An 18,343-nucleotide genomic window follows, 5' to 3' on the forward strand; every position below is an offset into this window, starting at 1 on the left:
CAGACAAAACACAATGTCCTTCCATGGTGGAAGAGTCCTTTGGTTATGAGGTACTATTAAAGATTGTTTCCTTTGAAGAAAAGCTCTCCTCTAGGGCCTCAGGGCCAAGGAATTAAAATGTTCCTTTGATTTCCTGTGCCTGGGTAGTAACTGTCTCAAAGAGTAATAATAGCCATGACAGCACATGGCCTCAGAACATGTGGACCAGAGAAGGATAGGCAGATAATTGAGTTATTCTCAGACATGTGATTTATGATACTCTGTAGCATCTGTGAGTCCCAGATGCATCCTCCTGGCCTTCCTTCCACCACCAAGTACACAGGACACTGAGGAATTCCTAACAAGACTTTGCTGTGTGCTCAGATGCACAGAACCAGGTCTGGGTTTCTTTTTGAGCTGAGCATACGCATCAGAGGACACTCAGTGCTCTTCATAGCTGCTCCAGAAGTGGATAAGTTCTCTTGGTTGGTTCAAGTTTCTACACTCAAACAAGTGTGGCAGTCCTTCATGGTGGTATATTTGATAGTGCCTTATAGTTACATAAATAAATTGGGGTTTCCCATGCTTTCTTCAGCAGTTTTTCAAGGGCATCTATTGTGATGTTATCCTTGGGAAATGTTATTATTTTTTTGTTTTCTAGCAAACTATAAGAGTCCTTAGAGAATTGGAAATGGTATAGTAAGTTTTGATTATAGGAAAATCAATGTGAGAGCCAGCAGGCTTGGACATGGGAAGGTCGACACAGGTAGAATGCTATATTGAAGTCTTGATTTGTAGGTGGTGAGGGATGTGTGGGGAGCCTAGCCTTAACCTTCTTTATTTTGGCCTTTAATAGCAATGGTTAGGCCATAATTATGACTGTGGGTCTCTTCAAAGAGCATAGCTGCTCAGGAATTGATCCAATCTATGTCTTGGTTTATCCTATTTTAACCTTGAGGATGTGGTTTACTTTATGTTACACTATCCTCTTTTTCTCTATTCTTTACAGATTCATGAAAGTGGCAGGAAGCACGGTGGATGCAGTTACCTGGCAACAGTAGGTATTCATCATTTTTGCTCTTACTTACTATCACCTGTGTGAAATGAAAGATAATTAGTTGCAACCGAGTTCATAGCTGATGTTTAATAAACTTTTATCTTTTGAGAAAAAAATGAAATTAATTCCAAAACTGTTCTAGTACTATAATTTTGTTTTCAAAACACACATACACACACAAAAAAATACTGACATATTTTGGGGAGCTTGGCTATTTTATGTACACTCTTAATCTGCTGTGAGTGAGAGGTAATGGAGATCTAAACGTGCTACTGTTTCCCCCGTGGACTTTTCTTTTGGGAATAAATGTACTTGTTTAAGAGAGAAAAATAGTTTTAATTGTTCATTATGTCATGTGAAAATAAAAACACTTCATTACATTAACAGCTGTGGTGTTAATTAGTGCTAAGTGATTCACTAATATGAAGTAGGTTAAAATAAAAAGAAGAATATAATGAGATTGCAGCAGCTTCAAGAGAGGAGATTAAACCCCGCATTACAGGAAGAAGCCAGTGGTAACAAGACTGCCTATCCCAACGGTACCTGACTTGTAAGGATAATTGTCTGATATATAAATTTAAACATTCTTTAAATCTCTGTTACTTGTGACAGGATGTCCAGTATTGTGCTACAGTGTCTCACCAATTTCATACTGGAATCCTGCTCCTCTCTGTTGAGAAATCTATCTGGCAACATCTCAGTCGTCTCTGACATGATTTGGTGCTCACAGCTCAGACATTTATGCTTCCATTCTGCTGGCACTGACTATGTCCATCTTTCTCCATTACTCTAAATCTTCCTGCCCTCTTGTCTGTCCTTTGTTTTAAGTGGGTCGCACTGTCCATTGAGGATTCATGACTGGTGTGAAAGAAAGAAAAGTAGATGAAATCTTTGTTAAATATTACCAAAAGGATTTGGGGTTTATTGGTAGCTTCAGTCATAATGGGAAATATTTGTATCTATATTTATACTTTTAGTCTATATTTATACTTTCAGGTTATCTAAAGAACAAATTCCAAATGTTTTCAGAAATTCTTAGCCTTCTTCAATTTGTTTTTGTGAGTCATGGATTAAGTCTAAAGATCTTGTCATTCCCTTGCTCAAAAACCCCACAGTGTCTTCCTTGCTTTGCACTTAGACCAAAAGCTGAATTCTCTACTCTGGCATTTTGTGTTTGGTCTCTGTTGCTTTCTGATCTCATTTGTGCCATTCTGTCCTTATTTATTCTGACCCAACACACTAGTGGCTTTTCAGTCCTATGACAGTTCCCATGCATGTCTACCTCAGGATCTTTGTGTATGCTCTTCCTTCCACCTGAGATTTTCTTCTCCCTCTGTGTGGCTGGCTTTTCCTCTGAAGTCTCATTTTATATGTCATCTCCTCAGAGACTCCTTCCCAACAATCCTAACCCAAAATAGGTCCCCATGTAATTCTTTTTTTTTTCCACATTACATAATAACTTACATTTTTTTCTCCTAACTTGTTTTTCTCTTTCACTAGAGTTGTACTTTTTCAGTTCACCAAGTGCCTATTCAGGAAATTCTTTATAAGGGATTTACTATGTAGAAAAATAACAATGACAATATACAATAAATGTGTCAGGAACTGTTGTAGAACTTTATATGCCTTACCATATTTAATCCTCACAACAGTCAAGTAAAAGGGAGACACTTTTTTTACCTCCATTTTCCTGTAGCAGAGGAAATTGTAGAAAATCCAAGGGTAATGAAGGAAGTGGCAGATTTTGAACTTGATGCCACGTCTGTGTCACTCCAAAGGTTCTTTCTTTTGTTGCTTTAACAAGACAATGCCTCTTACTGAAACCCTGCTCAGCATCCTCACCAAAGCTATCTGGATAATGTAGCATAAAGGCTGAAACTTAAAGAATTTACAAGATTTGTAGGGAGAGATCAGAGTAAGAAAATTATTGACTAGAAATGTATGGCTTCAATTACCATGGCTGACAGGAAGGGATCAGAGAAAGCTTTCTTCTCTGTTCAAGCACTCCCCCGGCACAAATGGAATGAAGCAAGCATAGTATATGTATATTTTTTAATAATGGAGAAATACATTTTTAAAATACATTTCATTTATTACTACTAAAAATAATTAACCTTGTGTCAAGATAAATATCACATATTTGCAACTATGCCAAAAATATCCTCCAAACAGGCAGAAAGTTGTATTTCTTTTAGCTTCAGATCAGCCCTTATTTGGTGACAAATTATACCTGGAATGTACCATTATCCCTCTCAACCATATTTTTCGGTCTAGATTTGGAAATCATGGAAGAATCACAGGAAATTCTAACTAGGAATTAGAAAGCTCAGCAAGAATTAGTGAGATAAAGTTCTTCTTTCCCATATTTTTATTGGTGCATTATAATCATACATAATAGTGGAATTCATTATTATCTATTTGTATATGCACACAATATAAAATGTTACTAGTCAATATCATTCCCCAGTATTTCCCCTTCTTCACCTTCCTTCCTCCTCCTGGTCCTCTTCTTTTGGTTTCTTTTCAAATTTTGGGAGATCTTCATTCCCACCTTTCTTTTCCTTTACACATATGAGAAAAAAACATATGCCCCTCATATCCTGAGTTTACACATATGAGAAAAAAACATACGCCCCTCATATCCTGAGTTTGGCATTTTTACTTGACTAATGCTCATAAGTTCCATCCATTATTCTGCAAATGATATAATTTCATTCTTTTTATGGCTGAATAAAATTCCATTGTGTATATATGCCACATTTTCTTTATCCATTCTTCCATTGGCAGACACCTAGGCTAAACAATTGTAAGTTTGTCTATTATGAATTGTGCTAATAAAGATGGGCATGGAAAAAACAATAAAGCTGGGCATCATGTCACTATGGTATGATGACTAATTCTTTAGGATAAATATTGAGGAGTGGTATAGCTAGAGATTACATTTGTGGTCTTTTGAGGAGCCCCCATACTAATTTCCATAGTGGTTATATTTGTACACTCCCACCAACAATGTAGAAATGTTCCTTTTTCTCCACATCCTCTCCAGTTTTTATTATTGTCTGTATTCTTGATGGCTGCCAATCTAACTGCAGTGAGGTGAAATCTCAGCACAGTTTTGATCTGCATTTCCCTAATTGCTAAAGATGTTGAACATTTTTTCAACTATTGATTGGCCATTTGTATTTCTTTTTTTGAAAAGTGACTCTTCAGTTTATTTTCCCATTTATTAACCAGACCATTTGTTCTTCTGTTAGTTTTTTATTTCTTTTTTTTTATTAGTTACACATGACAGTACAATGATCTTGACAATTCATACATTTGAATCAAATGGGGTATAATTTCTCATTTTTCTGATTGTACAGGTTGCAGAATCACATTGGTCATACAGTCACCTATATACATACAGCCATAATAATGTCTATTTTATTCTGCTGCCCTCCCCTCCCATCACATCTCTCTACCCAATCCAATGTGACACACTTCTTTTTTTTCTCCTCACAACATCATACATGTATTCTGTATAATGATGAGGGTCTCCTTCCATCTTCAATGTAATTCCCCTTCTCCCACCTTTTCCCTCCCACCTCTCTTCCCTATTTAGTGGTAATCTTCTTCTCATGATCTTCCTCCCTATCCCATTTTGAGTCACCCCCCTTATATCAGAGAAGACATCCGGCATTTGTTTTTTAGGGATTGGCCAACTTCACTTAGCATAATCTGCTCTAATGCCATCCATTTCCCTGCAAATGACATGATCTTGTTATTTTTTAGTGCTGAGTAATATTCCACTATGTATAAATGCCACATTTTTTTATCCATTCATTTATTGAAGGGCATCTTGGTATCGCGATTCCAGATTTTTAACTATACTACAGAGCAATAGTAACAAAAACAGCATGGTACTGGCACCAAAACAGGCTGGTAGACCAATGGTACAGAATAGAGGAAACAGACCAATCCACAAAATTACAACTACCTTATATTAGACAAAGGTGCTAAAAGCATGCAATGGAGAAAGGAGAGCATCTTCAACAAATGGTGCTGGGAGAACTGGAAATCCATATGCAACAAAATGAAATTGAATCCCTTTCTCTCACCATGCACAAAAGTTAACTCAAAATGGATCAAGGAACTAGGAATGGAACCAGAGACTCTGCATCTAATAGAAGAAAAAGTTGGCCCTAATCTCCATCATGTGGGGGCAGGCCCCAAATTCCTTAATAAGACACCTATAGCACAAGAGTTAAAACCAAGAATCAACAAATGGGATGAATTCAAACTAAAAAGTTTTTTCTCAGCAAGAGAAATAATATGTGAGGTGAATAGGGAGCCTACATCCTGGGAACAAATTTTTACCCCTCACATATCAGATAGAGCTCTAATCTCTAGAGTATACAAAGAACTCAAAAAGTTAAACAACAAAAAATAAATAACCCAATCAACAAATGGGCCAAGGACCTGAACAGACACTTCTCAGAGGAGGATATACAATCAATCAACAAATACATGAAAAAATGCTCACCATCTCTAGCAATCAGAGAAATGCAAATTAAAACTACTCTAAGATACCATCTCACTCCAATAATAATGGCAACACAAACAACAATAAGTGCTAGCAAGGATGGGAAGCAGGGGAGGTACACTCATACATTGCTGGTAGGACTGCAAATTGGTGCAGCCAATTTGGAAAGCAGTATGGAGATTCCTTGGAAAGCTGGAAATGGAACCACCATTTGACCCAGCTATTCCCCTTCTCGGACTATACCCAAAAGACCTAAAAAGAGCATACTACAGGGACACAGCCACATCAATGTTTATAGCAGCACAATTCACAATAGCTAGACTGTGGAACCAACCTAGATGTCCTTCAGTAGTTTTTTTTATGTCTTTATATATTCTGTCAGAAGAGTAGCTAGCAAAGATTTTCTCCCATTCTGTAGGTTCTCTTTTCACATTCTTGTTTATTTTGTTATGCAGAGGCTATTTAATTTTATGCCATTCTTTTTTAAAGATTTTTTTAAAAATATGGACACAATATATTTATTTATTTTGTTTGTTTATTATGTGGTGCTGAGGATCGAACCCAGTGCCTCACACATGTGAGGCAAGTGCTCTGCCGCTGAGCTATATCCCCAGGCCCTAATTTTATGCTATTCTATTTATTAACTCTTTGCATTATTTCCTGAGCTTTAGGAGTCCAATTTAGGAAGTTATTGCCTGTGCCTATATGTTGCTGACCCTACTTTTTTTTCTTTTTTAAGGAGTTGCAAAGTTTCGGATCTAATTCCTAGATCTTTGATTCGATTTTAGTTGCCCTTTGTGCACAGTGAGAGAGATGTATTCTCATTCTTCTGTATATGGATTACCAGTATTCCAGCAACATTTTTTGACCCTATTGTATAATTTGAAGTTTCTGTTGTACAATTTGAAGTTAGATATTGTGATGCCCCCAGCATTGCTTTTTGGCTTAGAATTGCTTTCTTTGGCTATTCTGGGTCTTTTATTCTTTCAAATGAATCTTAGGACTGTTTTTTCTAGTATTGTGAAGAATGTCATTGATATTTTGATGGGGATTACCTTGAATTTGTACATTGCTTTTGGTAGTATGATCATTTTAACAATATTCATTCTGCCTATCCATGCACATGGGAGGTCTTTCTGTCTTCTAAGTTCTTATTCAATTTCTATCTTCAGCATTCATTGTTTTCATTGAGAGTATTGTAAATGGGATTGTTTTCCTAATTTCTTTCTCAGCAGATTCATTATCAGGGTATAGAAAAGCTATTAATTTTTGTGTGTTGATTTTGTAACCTGCTACTTTTCTGAATTTATATATTAGCTTGAGTGGTCTTTGGTGAAGTTTTTTGGATCTTCTGGTTATTGGATCATACCATTTGCAAACAGTGAAAATTTGACTTCATCCTTTCCTGTTTTGGCCTATGCTGCCTTCTGATCTCACCTAGTACTATTCTGCCCTTATTCATTCTGTTGCAACACAGGGGCGTTTTCACTCCTGTGACTGAAGGCAAATGTTTCCTTCTCTTGCCTAATTGCTCTGGCTAGAATTTCTAGTACTATATTCAATGGCAATGGTGAGAGTGGACATCCATGTCTTGTTCCTGATTTTAAAGGAAATTCTTTCAGTTCTCTCCCATTAACTATATTAGCTTTTGTTTGTTGTATGTAGCTTTTGTGATATTAAGGTAAATTACTACTATCTCTAGTTTCTTCAGTGTTTTTATGATGAATGCATGCTCAATTTTGTCAAAAGCTTTCTCTACATCAATTAAGCTATGTGATTTTTTTTCTTGAGCTCTGTATGCGGTGAACTACATTTATTAATTTGCATTAAACTATACTTGCATCTCAGAAACGAAACCAACTATCTTCTTAATATATTGTTTAGTACAGTTTTCTAACATTTTTCTTAAGAACTGTTGCATGTACCTTCATTTGGGATATTTACCTGTCGTTTTCTTTTGTTGATGTGTCCTTAACTGGTTTTAGCTTTAGGGCAATACTGGATTCACAGAATGAATTTGAAAGTGTTCTACCCCTTTCTATTTCATGGGATAATTTGAGAAGCATTGGCATTCGTTCTTCTATAAAGGTCTGGTAGAATTCAGCTGAGAATCCATCTGATCTTGGGATTTTCTTTGTTGGAAGCCTTTTTGTTACTGTTTCTTTCTGATTACTTGTTATTAATCTGTTTAGATGTTTTATATCCTCTAGATTCTATTTATCCAGGTCATAAATGTATAGAAATGTATTCATTTCTTCTATGTTTTCTAGTTTATTTTGAGTATAAGTTTTTAAATGATCCTCTGGATTTCTGTGATGCCTGTGGTGCTTTTTCCTTTTTCATCAGTATAATGAAATTCTAATTATTAGTATAAGGGAGTATCTTATATCAGAATCACCTTCCTATAGATAACAATGATAAAATCTACACACACATTTACAAAGACAAACAAACACTGGAGAGTGATCTCAAAGAGATGGAAACTAAAAGAAGTTATTCTATGACTTTTCCACTATGGGTCCTTAACAATTTATGGATCATAAAGTACCTAGAACTCACAGATTATACAAGGTTGTATTGACTAGAGGTGTCAGAAGGAGAGAGAAGCTGGAACTTCAGGGTGAAAAATCCCAGACTGAAGGAACTACAGAAGAATGATACTAAACACGCACATAAACTTCCTCAAATCTTTGTCTGCTACCTGATCTCCCTCCATATTTGTGGAGAATCCAAGGAGTTTGTTGGAAGGCAACAACTGGAAGCCTGAAAAAGTTGAGTAGAGGTTTCAGCTGGTGTCACATGAGAGATAGAGATTGGAATTTAGACCTCACAAATTTAGAAGAAACTAACAAATTTCTTGTTCTTTCCAGTGAGACTAAAAGAGTTACAACTAGGAGTAAAGTCTATGTCCCAAGACTAAGGACTTTCCCTAAGACTAAAGTATAACAAACAAAACAGACTTGCCCAAAATGTAAATTGATGTCTCCACAAGAACAAGATGATTAGTCATTCTTCGATCTCCTACTAGGTCCAGAATCAATGCTCCTCTGTCTCTGCATATGTGTTGCAGTACACAATTTAAAAATATTACTACACATATAATAAAACAGAGAAATAGGACCCATGGCCAAGAGAATAAGTAACTAATAGAAATGCTGAAGTGACCCAGATGTTAGAATTAGCTGATAAAGATCAGAATTAAGGGGCAAATGTTCACATTGGTGATTACATAGGGAAATATTGGCAGTGAAGTGAAAACTATATAAACATTAGTGACCACTATTCTATTGTCTAGTTTTTTCAGAACAACTTTTCTAGCTTCTACATGAGAATATGCATTATTTGCCTCCCTGTGACTGACTTAAGTTGCTTAACATATTGTCCTCCAGACTCATGTATGCTGCTACAGATGACATGATTTCATTGTTTTTATGGCTGAATAAAATTCCACCAGAAAAAAATTATTTAAAATGAATATGAAATAGAGATGTTTTTGATAAACAAAAGCTAAAAGCAACACTAAAGTTCTTCAGACAGAAAGGCAGTAAGTAACACCAGAAGGAAATTTGGATTTCTAAAAATAACAAAGAATATTGGAAATGGTAAATTTGTGGTTAAATATACAAGTCTATTTTTCTCTGACTTTATTTAAGAAACAAAAAAAAAAAACTCTAATACAAAAGTATAAGTTGTATTATTGGTTTTACAACAAATATAATAATATATGGCAAGAAAACCACAAAAGTTGGGAAAGGGAAAAGTCAATTAATGGACTCATACCATTCCAAGGATTTTTGGGGTTTTAGTTTTGTTTTTTTTTACAGGAAATAGTATAATATTTACTTTAAGAAGATTACAAGAAGGTGAAAATTGAATTCCTAGAAGAATCACTGTAAAAGTATTCAAAAAAATTATAGCTAAAAATCCATATTGGAATTCTAATGGAACACTGAGGAATAGTGAGTTAACCTCAAAAACAGCAAAAATGGAGTAACAACGGAGCAAAAAATAACTGGAAAAAAATTAAAATACATTAATGGGAAAAAATAGATATCAAAGAGCAGAATGGTAGACCTAATCAGAATCAATAATTACATTAAGTAATTATATTATTTTTAATAATATTAAGTATAATCATTCTAAATAGTATAATAAAAGACAAAGATTATCAGATTGGATGCTATGGAAAACCCAAATGTGTCTACCAGAAACACATTTTAAATGTAAATACGCAGATAAATTGAATAGAAAATGATGCTAGTGATATCCATACATGCAGTAATAATAAAAAGTGAAACTATATTGATATTAGACAAAACATACATCAAAAAAAGAGTGTTTTCAAAGGAAAAGAGTATTCATAGTGTTAAAAGGTCAGTTTATCAGAAACACGTAATAATCATAAATGTATTACCTGTGACAGCCGAATAATGGTCTCCCGCAAGATGTCTGTATGCTAATCTGTAGAACCTAAGTATGTTACACTGCACAGCAAAGGGAATTACGATTACTAATCAACTGACTTAAATTATGGAGCTGATGCTATATTACCTGGATGGATCCAGCATAAACACAAGAATGGAAAAGGGAACAGAAAAGAGGATGCATAGGGAGACTTAACTATGAAAAAGGAGAGTATAACAATGCCATCCATGTAAGAGGCACTTGACCTACCACCTCTGGATTTGAAGACAGGGGAAGGGGGCTGTGAGTCAAGCAATGTATGTAACTTTGGAAGCTAGAAAGGCAAGGAATGGATTCTTCCTTAGCACTTCCAGAAGGAAAATAGCTCTCCCAAGCTCACTGAGACCCAAACTGATGTCTAACCTAGAACAATACATTTATAAAGTCGGATGTTTTAAGCCACTGTGGTAGTTTGTTTGAAACAGTAATAGAAAATTAATATGGTATTTAATAACAGAGATTCAAAAAAAAAAAAAAACCTAACAACTAAAGAGGGAAAAGAGTCAGATTCCCTTTCATATTTGGGGATATACTTTTAGTAATAGGAAAACTAGATTAAAATAAAAATAGAAAACAGAGAGTCAATTTGAACAGCACTGTTAATCAGCTTGAATTAACAGACATTTGTAGAATACGATCGAACATATTCTTTTCAAGTGTACGTGGAATATTCAACAAGATAAACCATATGCCTGCTGTTAAACAAGTCTCAGTAAATGCAAAAGATTGAAAACATACAGTATATTTTTGATGACAAGGAAGTTACATGTTAATAATTTAAAAATCTGTAAAACATGTAAATGGGGGCTGGGGTTGTGGCTCAGTGGTAGAGCACTCACCTAGCACATGTGAGGCCCTAGGTTCGATCCTCAGCACCACATAAAAAATAAATAAATAAAAATAAAGGTTAAAAAAAACTAGTTTCCCTTAAAAAAAAAACATGTAAATGTTGAGAAAATGACATTTAAAAAAATGTTCTATAGGCCAGGGATGAAATAAGAGAATGTAGAAAATATCTTGAAATTATTATGGATATACATTATGTTAGAATTGATATGTAGCAAAAGCAGAATCTAAAGAAAAATTTACATCTAATATGGTTATAGTAGAAAAGAAGAAACATTCTAGTTTCTATCTGAATAAGCTAGAGAAAGAACAAACTAAATCCAAACTAAGCAGAGTAAAGGATTGCTTTGAGTTTTTCCTAAAAAAAGATTAGGGAAAAGCCTAAATTGTTAAAAGAATAATCTTACCAGTTATAAAACAAAATGTTGCTGTTAAATATTTGAGAAAAACATAAATGGGAAAATGTTTTTGTTAAGTGATTAAAGTAAAATTTAAAATAAATCATATTTCAACAACATTAAAATTAAAATTTAAAATAAATAATATCTCAACAACATAAAAAATGAACATAAATATAAACCCAAAGAAAAGGCAACAATAGGTTAATAATATTAATCCCAAGATTTCAAGGATATGCAGATTCTTTTTTCTCATTTTTACTTCTCTGTAGTTTCCAAATTTTTAGTAATAAGCATATAATGCATTTTTGTTATAATAAAAAAAAAATCATTAGTGCCAAGCTCCATTCTTTACACCCTCAATTCCCTCATTCCACAAGCAACTTTCACAGTTTTGGCCACTTCTGCCATTGGTTCACATATTTCTAAATAACAATCTGAGGCAACTACTTCTTGATTTTTTTTCCAATTCAAATAACTATTCATTTCTCACCAAAAGATGAGAATTTAGCTCTCGTAGCTCTCTAGGTCCTCATGCACCCCAATGTTCTTACTCACCTGCCCTTGTCCTCCAGTATCTTATATCTTAATTATTGGTTAGCTCAGAATTCAGTGTTTACATGTGTATTACCATGTAAATTTGAGTCACAGCAGAGACTTGTGGTGTCCAATGGTTACATTTTCTTTCTTTCACAACTTTTTGTTTCCCTTGGAGTTAATAATTCTTTTTTTTTTTTTCTATTTCTTAGTGTCCTTTAATTTATACCTAATGCATCCCTAACTTTACAAAGTGGTAAATCTCCTTTCTAGATGCAGACACCTTGTGTAACCATCAGTTTTATCTCCTTGGAGATCCCCTTCTGGAGCCATCCTCCTTCTGTTTCCATCTGGACCAGCTGATTTCTGTGCTTCCTGAACAGCTGTTGTCCTGGGATCCCCCTTCACCAGTGTCCTGGGGATTCTTTTCTACTTTCTTATTTATTGGATTCATGCCCTTCTTTGAGGTTCACTCTCTCATTGTGGTGGAGTGTTTCTCCCAGGAACATCCTGAGAGAAGATAAATGGGAGGTAAACATGTTGAGACTTTGTATTACAGTTTGATTTATATTTGGATGCGTATAGATTTCCCTCGGATTTTGACACCTGTTCTCCATTTTATTCTAGCTTTCCTTGTAACTATTGAAAAATCCAGTGCCTTTTAAAATCTCCAATCCTTTTTGCCCTTCTTTTTTCTCTCGACACGTTTAAGATATTCCTATCCTGTGATTCTTTGCGCCTCTCTTTTTATTCTGTCCATTAGGTATGTGGTAGACCCTCTTAGTCTGAAATTCGTGACCATCAATTTAGGAAAAAATTTCCTCCCAATTTTTTCTTTGATGTTCTTCATTCCATTTTCTTGTGCTGTTTCTGGAACTGCTAGTAGACAAATATTAGTATTTCTCAAACAGTACTCTAATTTTTACGTATTTTCTCTCATTTATTATTGTTCTGTTTTCTGATAAATCTCCTTAATGACCTAAATTGTCTGTTAAAATCTACATTTCTGTTATTACCAAAAACTCTTTTTCATTACAAAGAGCAACCTTTTTTGTTACTCCTTTCCTTGTTTCTGCAATGCAGTACCTTCTGTTTCCTCTCTAAGGATATCAATTTTGTTTCTTTTCCTTCTTTTCTTTTTTCCTTCACTCAGCCCTTTTGTTTTTCCAGTAGTTTTTAAATAGTCCTTTCATTACTGTTTCTCTATGTGCTTCCCTCCTCTCCCCATTTATTTTTCTAAGTCTCTAGCTTTCAAACTAAAGCTTTTTACCCAAATGTTTAATGACGTTTGAGTTTCAATTCTTATTTAAAAGAGAGGCATAACAAGCTGATTGGGTGATTTCTTTCATGGACATTTCTTCTCAACTAATATATGGGATGATCTGGTTGGATCATTGGGAACCCCCTAACTGGCTGTATCTTCTCCTTTGAGCAATTCAGTTGTTCTAGAGAAGAACTCTCTGTCCTCTCAACTTAGAAGTATAAATCTGCTAGCATCCTCACATTAGAGGGAAGGGGTTGTTTTCTCATTGTATAGAATTCCCTAGCTTTCAATATAATTGTCCTCCACCTCCCCTGTGCTTGGTGGCCTGACTGCAGCTCAACTTGTAGTACTTTGCTTTATTGGGGAAAAAAATTATTGTAGTATTTTATAAGGCAGTTTTCTAATTATTTAGGGCAATGGTTCATCAACTCTTTTGAATTAGAACTCTGTTCACTCTTCAAAAATGTTGAGGACCTCAAATCCCTTTTTTTGTATATCACATTTACAGATAATTAGTGTATTAAAATTAAAACAATTTTTAAATTATTTATTTAATTAAAAATAAACCCATTATATTTTAACACAAAAATTTTCATAAAAAGTTAACTATATTTTCCAAAAACAAAAATAAGTGAGAAGAGTGGTGGGGTGTTTTTTTTTTTTTTTTTTTTTTTTGTATTATTACAGATCTGTTAATATCTGACTTAACTGAAGTCATATGGATTCCCATATAATGTTCTGTATTTTGTAGAAATATATTGCTTGGTTTAAGAATATGAAGAAAATTTGGCCTCATAGAGAGATGTAGCTGGAAAAGGGAGGAGTATTTGAATGTCCTTTTCCAGATTATTTTATCCTTTCTTCCCAGATACTACAACAAAATTCAACAAATGATAGTTCCTTAAAAGTTATTTACACTGTGAATAACCTTCCCATACTCTGATGTATTAAACTTCATTGGTCTTATACTTCAAACAAATCTTTTTACCCATGCATGATACTGTAACATAATTTAATCATTTGGAAAATATTGCTTCACTGAGTTATGAGTTATATAGATCCTTAACACCACCACTGACCTAACTGCAAGTCTTTATATTTTGGAAAGCTGACAAACTCATGGTGGCAAATACAAATCTACTCAAATTTTAATTTTAACTTAGCTCCAACAACCAGCAACAAATTCCGTCAAATATTTTCCTTGATATGACAAGCTCACTTAGTTCATTTTTGAAAAAAATGTCATCAAAATACTCAGTAAAAGTAACTTTAATTTTTCTTTCAAGTAAAAATTTTGTTCCATTAAAAAAATAACTATTTTTATTTCCACTTCAATCATAGAAGTTTTAATCTTTGTTTTGGACCAGGGTATGGGTATTTTGTATTACATGGAATATTTCTAAAATATGTATTCAAGGGTTGTAATTTAACAAGCCTAATTTTTATTACTTTATCAGGTACATGCTTAAGTGAAGCTTACAATTTTTGTTTTATCACAAACATGTGACAGTGACCAACAGTGCAGTTTGATGCTCCTGACCTGATTTGTGCTAAGGTACCAGCAGTTTTACCCATTGTTGCATTAGACCATCAGTTAAAATATCAGCAGTTTTTCCAGTGCAAATAATGAGAGTCAATTTATGCTTTATTCATTTCATTATCATTTGTATTTATTTTCAAGCAATCATATAATGATCTTCATTGATGATAAGTTGCTGCTGATACTGGATAAATACAAGAAAAAAGCTATGTCTATACATATATGCATTTCTGAGGCAAAAGTACTTTTAATAATGTGATATTAATGTTTTTCTTCATATTTCCAGCAAAATCTTTAATTTAACAAGTTACTGTATTATTGGGGAGTGCTTCTGGTATGATTTCCTTTACTGACCTTTCATCCAGTGGACACTCAGCAATGTCCACTGCCTGGCTTTATTAATCTCTCAGTTAACCTCTCTACTTTTTCAACCAATGTAGTTCAATAACATATCTCTAAGATGCTTCCTAAACTTTTAATTTCAAAATAATTTTAAATCAAAACAAGATAACAAGGTGTTATTATTTCTCTGTAGACACATAAAAAAACATTAGGTTTCACAATAACTTGTTGGATAATTATGAGGTTACAAATGTTATATCAGGTATAATAGAAAATAGCTTGTAAGAACAGAATGGGAAATATTGAAAACAAACTGATCTTTGAAAATATACATATGTGTACCCCCAAACCATGCCTCAGAAAAGTCTAGGAAGAATATACTAACACACCTTCCATTAACTGTCAGAGTATTGACATTTTCATGTCATATAGACTCTGAAAAATGCCAATCTACATTTCTGAAATAATCAGAGTAAAAAATGCAAATAATGACTTTGTGTTGTTATGAAAAATAATTTTGATCTTAAAGACAGCTGAAGGGGTGTTGGGAACCCCCACATATTCTTGACCATACCCTAAGAACTGATGATGTAGAGTGAGGATGGGAATCAGAGGGTCTAATTGTTCTCAGTTTTCCTGTTTCAGTCCATTTATCTCCTCCTTCTCAAAGGCACCTGGTATTTTCAGCTGCTGGGACTTCCTGGGGTTCTGCAGCCTGATTTGAGGTTCCCTTCACCACAGGTATAGAATTCAGTGTTCTCTTGTCACTTCTGTTTATAGTCTCACCATTGTACTTGCTATTTTTTCTTGTACTTACCTTGTGAGTTAACACCTTTATATTTTATTTTTCTATTCTGTTACTGTTTTTGTGGGATTTAGGGAAGGAGCTTTAGTAAATGCCTATACTTAAACTACCATGTTTAACCTGATATCCAGCTGTTTCCCCCATCTAGATTTACTTTTAATAAGATGAATTTAAAATTCAAATTCCAAAAAATATGAAATTCATTTTTAATACTAATCAGGTTAAACGCAAGTGTTCCCAATGCCTACGTCCCACCAGAGACCATAATAATAATAATTTTTAAAATCTCTGATTGTTTCAGTATTCTTATGAAGTTTGTCGGGTAATTCTGAGGGTTGGTGAGGATTGAGAATTACCACTTCCCTGGAGTTTCCTGATTGAGCACAATAATCCTGGGGTGCTGACATTCCATAGAGCCACTCAAAGTGTGGTTTCCAGACCAGCTGCATCAGCATCACTTGGGAGCTTTGTAGAAATGCAGGTTTTCAGGTCCCCTCCCAGACCAGTGAGTCAGAAACTTTGGAAATGGGACCCAGCAGCCTGTTTTTAACAAGACTTGCAGGTGATTCTCATGTGCTTGAGTGCTTGAGAACCACTGCCATAGCAGATGTCTGCCTGTATCTGATTTCAAGAATACATCCATGATTCTAAGAATTCTAAGATTCTAAGAGTATATCCATCACCATATTTTTTAGCATAAAACTTGCTTCAGTACCTTCTTTTCTGACATGTGGATAGGGGAAAAGATGAAAGAAAAATTGTCCTGGGAATTGGCCTTTAGAAAATTCTTTCACCTTGTTGTCAAAACCATAACTTCAAGCCACTGACTTTTCAATAAGTTTTTCTCTTATATAAAACTCAGCACATTTTTCCTCTTTGGTCTCACTTCATGCTTGTATACATCATTCTTTACTTCTGCTGTTGCAGAAAAACAAAATATGGTGGCTATACTACAGCTGGAAGCTTAAAGAGATCAATTTTATAAGTTAGATTTTTAAGCTACATTTAAATGCATAAAATGAACATTTTAAAAAGTAACTGCAAGAGCAACTATGAATTTGCCCATAATAAAAGTAAATGTGAATAAAATGACTCTGAGAATACATCTATTGGAAATTCATGAACATTTCCAGAGGTAATGGGACATTAGAATGACTTCTTATGCAAAGATTCTGCAGAAAAGGGAAGGCTGAAGAATCTATCACATAAATAACAATTTTAAAGCAAAAATGCTAACAAAATGTAGACCTTATATAGAAAAAAAGTTAGAAAAAAGGTTCAACAAAGTGATTCACAGGATTGTTAAAAGCTGCTTAAAACACTATTTTGGAAGCAAAGAATCAAGAAGCCTATAAGGCTGTATTGTACATCAGGGTTTGGTAGAAAGAACAAAGCCTTTGAAATCAAACCGGCCTGGATCAAATCCCTCTCACCCTTAGTAGATGTGTGGCCTTGAAATTCTTCAGAGCTCAGTTTTCTCATTTATAATGTGGGATCAATGCCTTCCTCACAAAACTACTGTGAAGACTAAATGAGGGAATAATATGAAAAGCACTTGCTCTTGGCTCAGTTCACACAATATACTAGTCCTCACAAAATGTGAGTTCCTTCTGTCTTTCTATGGTCCCTTATAATCTCTCTGTGTTTATGAAAGTAATCTCACTGTGGAATGTATAGATGTTCAGCATATATTCTATTTCTGAGCATTTTTATAGCACTCTACAGAAGCCTCATAAATTTTGTCTGTAGCCCTTTCAGCCTAAGGAGGAAACTGAGTGATTCTCTGTGATGACTCTGTTATGTTTTATCAATTCATGCAAATAGTTTCTTGAATCCCTACTATGTATAAGCACTGTGCTAGATGTTATGGATAGACAAGGGAACAAGTAAGAGATAATATGCTTTTTCCTGGGGAGCTTAGTGGGCTTCTAGAGAGCAAGGAGTTTATCCCTCTAGTGACCACTTCTACAAGCAATTTCTTTCTTCTGGAAGAGAGGGTAGAAAGAGAGAGGTGTTACTGATCATGCAAATAAGGACCACAATAGAAAGAGTATTCTTCTGGGTCCCCAAGACAGCTATTCCTAGACAAATACCTGCTACAGAGGACTTAAAAAGGAGAGGATAAGGAGGAAAGGGAGCCATTAATGGCATATGGAGCTTAGCTGAAAAGAGAGAGATATGCAGGGGAGAAAAAGAAAAAGAAAAAACCCAGGAAAATAAAAAAGGGAGAGAAAGGAGAGACAGTTTTCTAAAAGGATATTAAAGTATTAAAGAGCTATTTGTTTTAATAAAGGGAAGATTATACACATACACTCCTATATGTGTGTAGTTTATAGAATCTTTATGTATGATCCAGAACATGGCTTTTGCCATATAACAGACTTGAATTCAAGTCCTAAGCACCAACTGCCTGTGTAAACTTAGCCAAGTTGCTTGACACCTCATTCAGCCTCCGTGCCTTTGTAAATTTGCTATTATTAATACCAGTGGCCTAGGTACTGGTTCTCCTTATCATTGGCACAAAGGGTTCTTATAGCTTTCCTGCCAGCTTAATTTTGGAAGGCAATGGAGTCTTCATTGTTGCTCCCT

At 34.6% G+C, this 18,343-nt stretch overlaps 1 protein-coding gene across 3 annotated transcripts in view; it reads left to right on the forward strand.

Annotated features, from left to right (window-relative positions):
• Hpse2 (heparanase 2 (inactive)) overlaps positions 1-18,343 on the forward strand; it is a 664,554-nt gene that overhangs the window by 439,106 nt on the left and 207,105 nt on the right. For all 3 annotated transcript variants that reach the window (XM_027930190.2, XM_027930191.2, XM_027930192.2), the window contains one exon: positions 989-1,036. In XM_027930190.2, the coding sequence (XP_027785991.1) occupies positions 989-1,036 (48 nt within the window). The remainder of the gene's footprint in view (positions 1-988; positions 1,037-18,343) is intronic.

This window comes from Marmota flaviventris, chromosome 4 (genome assembly GCF_047511675.1).
Source record: "Marmota flaviventris isolate mMarFla1 chromosome 4, mMarFla1.hap1, whole genome shotgun sequence".
Classification (NCBI taxonomy): domain Eukaryota; kingdom Metazoa; phylum Chordata; class Mammalia; order Rodentia; family Sciuridae; genus Marmota; species Marmota flaviventris.